The sequence below is a fragment of the Pan troglodytes genome, chromosome 4 (assembly GCF_028858775.2).
Source record: "Pan troglodytes isolate AG18354 chromosome 4, NHGRI_mPanTro3-v2.0_pri, whole genome shotgun sequence".
NCBI lineage: Eukaryota > Metazoa > Chordata > Mammalia > Primates > Hominidae > Pan > Pan troglodytes.
In genome coordinates this window covers 28,785,374-28,798,135 of record NC_072402.2, presented here as the reverse complement: position 1 = coordinate 28,798,135, position 12,762 = coordinate 28,785,374, and the positions used below count along the sequence as shown (strand labels likewise).

General features: G+C 35.1%; 1 protein-coding gene across 8 annotated transcripts in view; it reads left to right on the top strand.

The window, feature by feature from the left end:
- RASA1 (RAS p21 protein activator 1) overlaps window positions 1-12,762 on the top strand; it is a 124,763-nt gene that overhangs the window by 86,293 nt on the left and 25,708 nt on the right. For all 8 annotated transcript variants that reach the window (XR_010157180.1, XR_010157179.1, XM_063811113.1 and 5 more), the window contains exons 10-11: window positions 8,527-8,647; window positions 9,321-9,477. Coding sequence is in view for 6 of the 8 variants with exons in the window: in XM_063811113.1 (XP_063667183.1) it covers window positions 8,527-8,647; window positions 9,321-9,477 (278 nt within the window). In the remaining 2 variants the exon portion in view is untranslated. The remainder of the gene's footprint in view (window positions 1-8,526; window positions 8,648-9,320; window positions 9,478-12,762) is intronic.

Sequence of the window (12,762 nt, the reverse complement as noted above, 5' to 3'; positions counted from 1 at the left end):
AAGGGTTTTGGGTACCCAGCTGCAATTGTACAGTGATTTGTAGTGTGCCTAGTTTCTTGATGTTTCCTCCTAACAAATTCATTTCACATGGCTATAGCTACTACTTATTGCAGTTAATTGGTGGGGGGTGGGGTGGGAGGTGAGGAATCATTAATCTGAAGCTAAAGATAAATTCAAGAATCATAATCTTGTCACATTTTAACATACAGGCACACTTCATTTTATTGTGCATTGCCTTATTATGTTTCAAAGATAGTTTTTTTTACAAATTGAAGGTTTGTGGCAAGAAGGATGTCTATTGCGACTGTTTTTCCAAAGCAGGTGCTCATTTGTGTCTTAGTGTCACATTTTGGTAATTCTTAAAATGTTTCAAACTTTTTCACTATTATATGTTATGTTGATCTGTGATCAGTGATCTTTAATGTTACTATTGCAATTGTTTTGGGGTGCCATGAACTGCATCTGAAGAAGACTGCAAGCTTAATCGATAAATGTAGTGTATGTTCTGACTGCTTCATTGACTGGCTGGTTCTGTTTCTCTTCCTCTCCTTGGGGCTTCCTATTTCTGCAGACATAACACTATTAAAATTGGGCCAATTAATAACCCTACAGTGGCCTCTAAATGGTCAAGTGAAAGGAAAAGTCACATGTCTCTCACATTAAGTCAAAAGCTAGAAATGATTAAGCTTAGGGAGGCATGGTGAAAGCCAAAATAGGCTGAAAGCTAGGTCTCTTGCACCAAACAGCAAAGTTGTGAATGCAGAGGAAGAGTTGTTGAAGGAAATTGAAAGTGCTACTCCATTGAACACATGAATGATTAATAAAGTGAAACACCCTTATTGCTGACATAGAGAAAATTTGAGTGGTCTGGATTGAAGATTAAACCAGGGATAACATTCCCTTAAGCCAAAGCCTATCCAAAGCAAGGCCCTAACTCTCTTCTATTCTGTGAAGGCTGACAGAGGTGAGGAAGCTCCAGAAGAAAAGTTGGAAGCTACCAGAGATTGATTCATAAGATTTAAGGAAAGATGCTATCTCTATAACATAAAAGTGTACGGTGAAGCAAAGAAACTGTAGCAAGTTACCCAGAACATCTAGCTAGTTTTCCAGAAGATAACTAGCAAGTTATCCAGAAGATAAGTATTGAAGGTGCTAAACAACAGGTTTTCAGTGTAAAGAAAACATCCTTCTATCTGAAAATATTATCTAGGACTTTCATGGCAAGAGTTAATGCTTGGCTTCGAAGCTTCAAAGGTCAGGCTGACTGACTCTTTTCAGGGGCTAATGCAGCTGGTGACTTTAGGTTGAAACCAATTATCGTTGACTATTCTGAAAATCCTAGGAGCATCAGAATTATGCCAAATCTACTGTGCCTGTGCTCTGTCAATGGAACTACAAAGCCTGCATGATAGCCCATCTGTTTACAGCATGGTTTACTGAATATTTTAAGGCCACTGTTGAAACCTACTGCTCAGAACAAACAATTCCTTTGAAAATGTTACTGATCACTGACAATGCAACTCTACAATCAAGAGCTCAGATAGAGATGTGCAAGGAGATTGTTGTTTTCATGCCAGCTAACACAGCTTATATTCTGCAGCCCATGGATCAAGGAGTAATTTTGACTTTCAAATCCTTAGTTAAGAAATAATTTCATAATGTTATGTTTGCAAAAAATAGTGACTTATGGATCTGGGCAAGGTACATTGAAAACCCTTTGGAAAGGATTTATCATTCTAGAGGCCATTAAGAACATTTGTGATTCATGGGCAGAGGCCAAAATAACAACATTAACAGAAGTTTGGAAGAAGCTGATTCCAACTCTTATGGATAACTTTGAGGGGCTCAAGACTACAAGATGACTTTGAGGAGGAGGTAGCTGCAGATGTGGTACAGGTAGCAGGAGAACTAAATTTGGAAGTGGAGCTTGAAGATGTGACTGAATTACTCCACTTTTGTGATGAAACTGGAGCGAAAGAGGAGTTGCTTGTTACGGATGAGAAAAGAAAGTGGTCTCTTGAGATAGAATCTACTCCTGTGAAGATCCTGTGATCACTACTGAAATGAAAACAAATAATTTAGAATATTCTATAAACTTAACTTGATAAAGCAGCAAGAGGGTTTGAGAGGAATGCTTCCAGTTTTGAAAGAAGTTCAACTGTGGGTAAAATGGTATCAAACAGCATTATAGGGAATTTCTTTTGTGAAAGAAGAGTCAATTGATGCAGCAGACTTCATTTTTAAGAAATTGCCACAACCACCCCAACCTTTGGCAACCACTGCCCTAATCACTTAGCAGACATCAGTATCAAGGCAAGACCCTTCACCAGCATAAAGATTATGACTCACTGACGTCCTAGATGATTGTTAGTGTTTTTTTTTTTTTCTCCCTCCGGAGTCAGGGTCTTGCGCTGTGGCTGAGGCTGGAGTACAGTGGTTCAACTGTAGCTCACTGCAACCTTGAGCTCCTGGGCTCAAGCAATCCTCCTGCCTCAGGCTCCCCAGTAACTAGGACTGCAGGTGTACACCACCGTGCCTAGCTAATATTTTTTGCAGAGATAGAGTCTTGCTCTGTTGCCCAGGCTAGTCTTGAATTCCAAGGCAGAAGCCTTGGTCTCCCAAAATGCTGGGATTACAGTTGTGAGCCACTTTGGTTGCCCCAACAGTTTTTAGTAATAAAATATTTTTAAATTAACACGTGTACATTGTTAGACATAATGCTATTGCACACTTAGTAGACTACAGTATAGTTGTAAACATAACTTATACGTGCACTGCGAAACCAAAAAATTCATATGGCTGGCTTTATTGTGGTGGTCTGGAGCCAAATCTGAAATACCTCCAAGGTATGCCTATATTTTCCTTCATTCCCGCATGCTTTCCTAGTAGAATTTAAGGTCTATGAGAACAGAGATTTTTGTTTGCATTGTTTTTTCCCAGTGCTTAGAACAGTACCTGACATTAGATATTCAATAAATATTGATTGAATGAATGATTCTCTGCTTTCCAGCAAGAAATACCTACTTTACCCTTGCCTGTATTGTTACTAATGTCTTACACTTTAATGTGCTCCTTCCTATCACCATGTCAGTCTTCCTCTCTGCCTATCTAAATACTATTTTAACATCCATCTTGTTTCACTTTCTGAGTAATTTTTTTTTATTACCGCAGAGTAATTGGAAGAGAAGTTAGCCAGAACATATAACATACACACACATATATAAATATATATATGTTTTATATATGTGTATTTTTTAAATAACATGGGTGAGTGCTTTTTAGACCATGGCTAGGATCTTTTTTCAGGATCAGAGGTGCCTTTGCCTCCAGATGACGGATCCTGCCATATAGTTCCATTGCTGTATCCTCAATTCTAATTCCCCTTGGCTCTTTGAATTAGTGATTTTAATTTTATTTGACCCCAAATTAAATCATACATTTCCCCATACTGAATTTGTACTTAGAATTTTCTAATTTAAGTTTTGATCAAGACCATCCTGGCTAACACGGTGAAACCCTGTCTCTACTAAAAATACAAAAAATTAGCTGGGTGTGGTGACATGACCCTGTAGTCCCAGCTACTCTGGAGGCTGAGGCAGGAGAATCGCTTGAACCTGGTAGGTGGAGGTTGCAGTGAGCCGAGATTGCACCACTGCACTCCAGACTGGGAGACAGAACGAGATTCCATCTCAAAAAAAAAAGAAAAAGAAATAGTATGTGGCATCTAATAAACTTGCAGTATGCGTTATAAGATTGCTTTAAGAATTACTTGAGATATATAATGTGCCTCGCTCTTGTGTTAGTTTTATAACTGAACAAACCTCCAGTTGGTTTTGCAGAAGTGCCTATAATGCTTTGAATACTTCAGAAATAATTGATGCTGATTATAAAGCAATTTGATTGATTGCTACACAGAAACTATTAAGTGCTATTTGTAGTCTATTATTTTGGAGCATGGGGTGATGAAAAGTTGGTTTTAGTAGAAGTTTGGGGAATAATAAAACTCACTCATTCTTCAAGCAGGGTTTTAACTATTAGTACAAAAGCAAGTACTATCTTTTTACTAATCGCCAAATTGATTAGCTAGCAAATCACCTCATCTTCCAATGAGGTGACCCTGTGTACCCACACTCAGGCTAAGATGCTGGCAAAGGCTAAGAAACAGCAGAGTCCTAGCTAGCTTTGCTTACTTCCTGGAACTATTAACACTTTTTGAGGCAAGCATTAGACAAAAAGGGTCCTTTTGAGACAATATACCCCATAATAAAAATGCCTTACATTTTTGAGCACTATATTTTAAGCACTGTTTTTTATACATATTCATTCATTTAATTTTCTCAACAACTTTACCAAGGTGACACTATAATGATGCCTATTTCAAAGATAAGGCAACTGAGAGCTGAGAGGTTAATAACTTAAATCATCCTCAATTCTTCTCTTTTTTTCTTCCTGTACTTTATATCTAACCTGTCAGGAAGATCATACTGACTCTGTCTTCAAAGTATGTCTAGAATATGACCACCACCAGAATCTGCCTTCATCTCCTAGTTTCTAGCTTTGTCCCCTTATGCTGCATGCTGCGCAGCAGTCACTGGGATCCATTTAAAATGTCAGATTGTGTTACTCCTCTGTTTTAATACTTGAAAATGTTCTCCATTTCTTTCAGAATAAAAGCCAAAGTCCTTAGAATGGCATACAAGACCCAACAGTGGCAGTCCATTAATTTTCTGAACTCGTCTCTTCCTACTATCCTCCTGCCACTCTTTTTCACTCATACTTGCTTCTGTACTATTATTTGTAAATAAGCCAGACTGTTTCCTTCCTTAGGATCTTTGCTGTAGCTGTTCACTGTGTCCAAAATTATTTTCTCTTGGATATCCACTAGCCTCACTCTTACATCTTTCAAGTTTTTGCTCAAAATTTAGCAAATTAGCAAATGACACTTACCTAGAAACCTTAATTAACACTGCAACTTGCTCAACCCTGCAGAGCACTTACCTTCTAACATGTAGTACAATTTATTTATTTATGTTTATTTTTAATCTTTCCCTGGTTAGAATACAAGTTCCATGAGGATAGGGGTCTTTGATTTGTTCACTGATGTATCTCAAGAACTACAACAGTGCCTGAGACTCAACATTTATTGAATTAATATATTAAATGGCGTTTTCCTACATTAAGTGACAAAGCTAGGATCTGCAAGTTAAGTCTGTCTTCAGGAGCTTACACATGTAACTTCTAGGGAAGAGCTTGGTTCAATGGCTGTTAGACTCTAACCAATCAGATTACTGAATTTCCCTTGGGAGGAATGTAAAAAATCTAAGAACTCTCTCTCGGGCTGAGAAAAGGAACACGTAGAGAAGCCTTTCTCCTCTCATTGACTAGGACTTGAAAAGTGATGTTGTGTTTTTGCCCATAGCATCTTCTAGTGTATTGGAATCCTTTAGGATTTGTGGGCTAGTCCCCACTTTAATATGATTTTTAAAAGATCTATATAGAGCATCTTGGAATCAAGTATTTAAATCCAAATATTAGTGTGGTTACATGTCTTAAATGACAGACTCCAAGAATGTTCCATTCTGCAGCTAATACTAAGTGCCATCACCATTGAACTAAAGATTTGATAAATACAAATCTGTATTACCAGGAAAGTAAAGTCCTCACTATTTGTAACATCATGGTCCAGTGTACCCTTTTAATTTTTTTATATTCCTAAGTCATTTTACAAATAATTCGCATCACCAAGATTAAGGGTATAATCCAAAAACAACTTCATTGGAAAATGTAGTAAGAATTTAAATGTAACGTACCCAAATTTTTGTTCCATGTTTTCATGTCTAGAAAGGCTTACGTACCTGAAATGGACAGTCTTTTCAATGCAACTAACAGTTCTTCACCCTTCGCGCACAGACCTGGAACACAGCCATCTTGTAAATTCTGATTCCAGATTTGAAATCAGATACTTGTCTAATAAGTTCTATTTGTAATTACTTTGGTTCTTCTTGCATTGTATCTATCATATCAATTCCAGATTTTAAGTACATCACTACTGGAATCTAGCTTATTCTTTCTTGTTTTTGTATTATCAAAATGCAGTTTTTTTTTTTTGAGATGGAATTTCGCTCTTTTTTGCTCAGGCTTGGAGTGGAATGGCGTGATCTCAGCTCACTGCAACCTCCGCCTCCTGGGTTCAAGCGATTCTCCTCCCTCAGCCTCCCATGTAGCTGGAATTACAGGCACGTGCCACCACGCCCAGCTAATTTTGTATTTTTAGTAGAGACGGGGTTTCACCATGTCGGCCAGGCTGGGCGAACTCCTGACTTCAGATGATGTGCCCGCCTCGGCCTCCTAAAGTGCTGGGATTAAAGGCGCGAGCAAAATGCAGTACTTTTGAAAACTCTGATGGCTCATAATCTTGTTGGAGAGTACAGTGTCCATTGCCCCATAATTGTAAAATATTTTTGTTTAGATTTTAAAACACCAGTTAACATTGATGTTTATAAGAGTGATCAATCCAGTGAATTTTACAATTTCTATGTTATATGTTTACTTTCAGTAATTTTTTATACAAAGGCCCTTTAATATTTGCCCATTCACAAATCATATTAAGTAAATTTTGATGTATATACAAAAATTTAAATAGTCTCATTTCTTTTTAGCAAAACAGGATAATAGAAGTAATATGGTTCACTCAGTGATTGAGTTTGAGAAAATTCAAGTATATCATCTGAAAAATCACAGTCTGAGGTTTATCAAAATCAATTCTGCCATCATGATAAGAGTCTAGAGTGCTGCTGTTTCTTTGCATTCGTTTTCTGATTTTTCTAATTGTCAAACATCTTCCTGGATCAGTTTTTTTCTCTTTATCATTTATGAGCAGAAAATAAAGAGTTCTGAATATTTTAAGTATGTTCAATCAAAGCTAAAAAGACAGCAAAGATGGCCTTTTATGTTTTTACAAAAGACGCCGCAATACTTTGCAACACAGTTAAACACACACACACATACACACACACCCAGAGTGATGCAGTAGAGATTATTTATTTCAGTTATATCATCCTCTAGGCCAGCTGTTGGCAAAAGTTTTCTGTAAAGGGTTTTGCAGTTCATTTAGTGTGTCCACTAAAGTCTGTCTTTTTATCTGGAAGCAACCAGAGCATGTTAGGGAATGAGCATGGCTGTGTTCCAGTAAAACTTTATGTATAAAAAACAGGTGGTGGACTGGATTTAGCATGCGTGCCATAGTTTGTCAGCCCTGCTGTAAGCAATTCATTCTTCTATTTTCTTATTACTTTAGTAATTTTGTAGCATTGACTTGGGAATAATTCTGAGTAATGATGAAATAGTTCCTAGGATGATGAAACAGCATAATGTTTCAAGATAGAGAGAGGATTATGAAAATCCCACAGCATAACTTAGATTTATAAGAGGATTGAATGGATCCATGAAGTTTGTAAGATGGACTAAAAGTCATAAAATATGAATCCTTGCAAAATAGTAAGAACTACTCAAAAAGGAAACCAAAAAACTAAAACTGAGTCCAATTGACCTTAATAGTAAAATTGAAGATTCATTTATTCTGGAAAGATCATGATAAAGGCATCCTGATATAATTCTTTTCCTCAGGGGATTTAGCAATTAATTAAGTTCTGCTATAATGTAACATATGCATTCCTAAAAATCATAGCATTATGCAAAATCAGGCAATCAAAACCACAGGGCTTTTGGGAAAAGTGAGGTTAGGGGTGTTAACACTTAGAAATTTCATCAGGGATACATTAAGAAAGAAAGAACCTAATATAAATATGTTGCTTAGTTTTATACATTTTCTTTTTAAGAAATATGTACATCCTACAATAAATATGGCAATTTACCTTGAAAAAAGACGTACATTACATGAGGAAATGGCCATTGGTAGAGTTGAAGCATGGGAATGTTGCAGAGTGGCAGAGGAGGATTATCTGAAATCATGGTTATAACACCAGCTGTGGATGGATGGGTGTGGCATGTGACACACTTAGTGGATTGAGGGAACTGTTAGGTATTTGAAGTGTGTATGTTTTGTTCATTCTCATGTCTTAGTTCACCTGGTACTGTTGTCTGTATTCACCTAGCATTTCTCACAGACACAATTGTGCATAGGCAAACATGAATTTGCTTTATGCTTATATTGGTTCCTAATTTACCAGTTATGCTGGGACAAGTTTATGTTTTTAAAACATTATTTGCTGTAAAATATAACTGACTGTATTAGAAAATAGCTTATTAGGTATCCATGGAAACAGACAACTTATTAGTTGTTCTTGGGATTGGCAAGGAAACCTTTCTGTGAACTTTGTTGTCGGTGTTCTTTTATAAGGAAACATTTCTGAGAATTTCTTTGGAAAGCAAAAGATCATTTATGTGTTATGTGTATCTAGATTTTAGTATTTTAAGCGCTTTGGCTTTTAATTGGTAATTTTATAGATTTTTACTTCATTTCCATCAAGAATGTATGAAATAATTTTAATGTTTTTTAAAATTCAGGATCAAGAACAAGTACTCAATGACACAGTGGATGGCAAGGAAATCTATAATACCATCCGTCGTAAAACAAAGGATGCCTTTTATAAAAACATTGTTAAGAAAGGTTATCTTCTGAAAAAGGGTAAGTTCAGACTTTTATCATTAACCCATTTGATAGAGATGTTGTAAATATGGAGCTCCGAACTTATTGTGATATATATTTAATAAGTTTTGACATGAGTTATTAGTAATTGACACTTGTTTAGAGCCCATATATAAGCATTCTTCAAAATTTAGAATGTAGGTATATTAAAAGTCTACATTTTCAACCAGAATGTTTCTTCTACCCATGGTTTCTTTTTTTCTTTCTTTCTTTTTTTTTTTTTTTTTGAGGAACTCCTTATGGCACATGGCACATTCATAATATTGATATTTTACAGATTTACCTCAATTTGACATAACGACATTTTGGGGAATTGTGGGTGGGGGTGTGCTTTAGTGGAAGAATTTTTTCCTTAAGACTGTTAAAGAATTATTCCAAAACAAGAATTCTGACGATTTCATCATGATGAAATCTCTGAAGATATAGTTAAGGTATTCTCAGCATTTACTCTGTGATTAAAACAAGTAATATAACAAAAGGCATTTTTGTACAGATTTGTTATAGGCATTTTCTCATTATGTAAGAATTGGCATATTACATAAGCTTTGGAATAAAAATCGATTGATTCATATTTTTAGAAATACTAATTTTAATAATATGTAGGATTTCACAATTGTTTGGCTAAGAGAAAACATTTTTGTTTTTTAAACAGGCAAAGGAAAACGTTGGAAAAATCTATATTTTATCTTAGAGGGTAGTGATGCCCAACTTATTTATTTTGAAAGCGAAAAACGAGCTACCAAACCAAAAGGATTAATAGATCTCAGTGTATGTTCTGTCTATGTCGTTCATGATAGTCTCTTTGGCAGGTAAGAGACTGGTTTCCTATTTTTCTTTCGGAATTGTCTTAATAATAAAATAGTACAAACAAAGCAAACCAATTTTGAGAGCCCTAAAATCATCTTCTAAAAGTAGCAGATGCACTTTCTAGGTAATTTTTGCCTTCCTTACTTAATTGTAGACTAATATATACATAAAGTCTACTTCATTGTGTTGCACAGAAATCTTTGGCATGACATTTCCGGTAGTAAAGCATGTTTTGTCCCTGCCCCAACAAGCAATCTTTTGAGTGACTTACTTTGAGTCTTTGTCACCTTTCCTCTGATTTTTTCACATGGTTTAACTCAGTGTACCCAAGAGTACTAGGTGCACTCAATTCTGCTATTAACTCTATAAGCAAGTTCTTAAGAAAGTTAATGTTAAAAAATAATCTTAAAATTGTCTTGATAGGAAAAATGTATTTGAAATTAAAAAAAATTCTTATGTTGATTTCTTGGTTTTGAAAAAATGAATATAAATGTATAAGCTGAATCCTAAACATCAGAAGACAAATCCAGCTCTTGATTACATCTGGATTTTTTTCTCAAGAACAATGGCCTTTACCTTTCACCATTAGTATTATCAGTAATCCATCCCAGTCTTTTTAGATGTACTTACCATTTTTATTACCTATTGTTATGATTAGTAAGAGAAAAGACAGTTAAATGTTTCAACAGCTTGTTTTTCTGCCACAGGATGGCATTTCTGTGAGGCAAATCTACGTTTTATCCTGTTGAAATATTTCTCTTCTTTAAGAGAAATACCTGTAAAATATATAGCCTTGTCATTTCTTTTTTCAGTGTGTTTAGGAGATCACATTAGTGTTACTTGTGATTTTGACAGTTTTTTAAAATGATCAAATAGGTTTGGGAAATGCTGATTGAACAAATAGTTTTACTTATAGCAAGGCTTTTTGTAGCTTTAGCTAGTGTTTATAATTGTGAATCTGTAAAATAGTATGAATTACTTCATAAATTCATTTTACGAAGATACCCTTTTTTTTCCCCTGAATACTCACTGATACCTCATAAAGAGTTGTTCCAAAAAACACAAAGATTGCGTGAGACAGGATTTCTTGAGATTTTTCTGCCCCTCTTTAACAACCTGAGAATCTTAACCTTCAAATGTGGTTGATTCAGGCCTCTGTCTTTTCTTTTTAGTTCTACTCTGCACCCTTCTTGTAGGTTGAATCCTTCCTCAAACCAGTTCCCTACATGGTAGCAAGGTAGCAAACAGCACCAGAGAAAGGGCTGTAAGCATTCACTCCCATAATTATTAAAAAATCTTGAAAATATTCTATTGAGCCACCTCTCAACCAATTTTTAGTTCTGGGTTACTGAGGTAGCAAAAGGAATGGGATTATCCTGATAGAATGAGGACACCCTTTTGTGCCCAGATCTGTTGCTGGAAATGATCTCACCCAAATAGTGAGGCTGCTCTACTTACCATATGTATGGGTGAAATGGATGTTGGAGAGACAACACTATTCACTACTAAATGTAGTTTATTATCGTGAAAACAGTTAAAAACAGTAAAAGTAGAATATTTTGGGAACAATTTTATTGAGATCAGTAATATGAAATAGGTGGCTCTTGATTCTTGGAGGATGGGTATGAATTCAGTTGGATAGTTGAGCAGAGCTTCCTAACCAGTGTTCCATTAATCAGTATAGGTGTCCCCTGAGATACTAGTGGTTGTAAAATCCTATTGTAGTACAGATATTTAACAAATGTTTTATATTTCAAAAATTATAACACTCGAAATCATATGATCCCTGTATAAACTGTTCTAATTCATTATTTTATTGGGGCAAAAGAATTGGTGCATAACACTTGGAGACAGAGAGCTCTTTATAGTGGCTATACCTCAGTACTTCCTACTTTCTTGTTCAATCATCCAGGTACTCTGAATATTACTTTATTCACAGCCTCATTATGAAGCTACCTTTTATGTTCAAGCAGAAATGTCTCATTTTGTTTCTTACCTTTTTTCGATTAACAGAGAAGTTAAAATTGTTTTAATTATCGTAAAATATATAAGGAGGTTCTTGAAAAGAACATAATGAATTTGATATATTTTTCATTTTTACTACTTTATAATTAGCCTTAATGTACAGATGTTAATTTTTCCCACCATAAGGGCAATTTAGTGACTAACACTGGAAAGTCATTAGACTCAGAAGATAAAAAATAATTAAAAAAAAATGTAACTCACTTACTAGGACCTGAAAGAAATACATTTAATTGCTAAATTTTTTTTTAATACTTTGAAACAAAGAAGGTCCTATGGAAATGCTAGTTAAGTTTATGACTGATGATGAGGCTTCACGATAGGAACATTTAAAGATTTTATGTCAAGATTATATATATGTTTGTCTGTAGACCTGAATTCCATATTAAATAATATAATGAAATGGAGGCTGTAATAAAATCTAAGCTGCTTCAGTTGCATGTGTTTTCAGTTTCATGTGAGAAATGGAATCAAAATACCTACTGTTGGATGCTGAAGTATGTTACCTGTCCAAAAGAAAAGTTTTGATAAAAGTTTATGATTATAGGAGAAAAACTTTTGGTGAATGATTCTCATTTTGCAGATTTACTGAAGAATCAGTAAACTTCGTCAAATTATATGTACAATACAAAAAGATATGTGTCTTGACAGTTTATGGATTTAAGGCAGAAATTCAACCTTGGAAAAATGAGGTTAAAAATGATTCACTAATGATACTTACAACTGCAATTAGATGAATCTTAAGGAAGTATTAAGATGAATATTGCAATATCTGTAAGATTGAAGAAAAGCTTTAGCATTATTTTGATATAGTTTATATGAACAGATGCAGTTAGATTGGAAGTCTGTTGGCACAATCAAAAGAAAGGTCCACATTACACTTGATGGTAAAAGAGAAAGAATTGCTAGAGTAAAGAGAAAGAATTGCTAGAGTAAAAAGAAGGATCAGATCCTTGAAGCACAAGTTGAAGATTGTGAATGATTCCTATTCTGGTTAGTAACAAGAAAGAAGTTTCTGTCTGGTAGGGGGAAAAGCAATAAATATACATTTACCACTTGCTGTAAGGTTGTAGCTTGCTTCTTGTACAGTTTCTTGTTGAAGGTGACTTAAAGAATTTGAAGACATTAGAAAAAGTCTTTGTCATGAATTATATTTAATAATACCAGGTCTGAAACCTAGTATGAAAAAGTTATGTTCATGAGAACTAAACTCAAGTCTCTCATTTAGAAAACAGATTTTTCTTTTAAGGCTGGGCGCAGTGGCT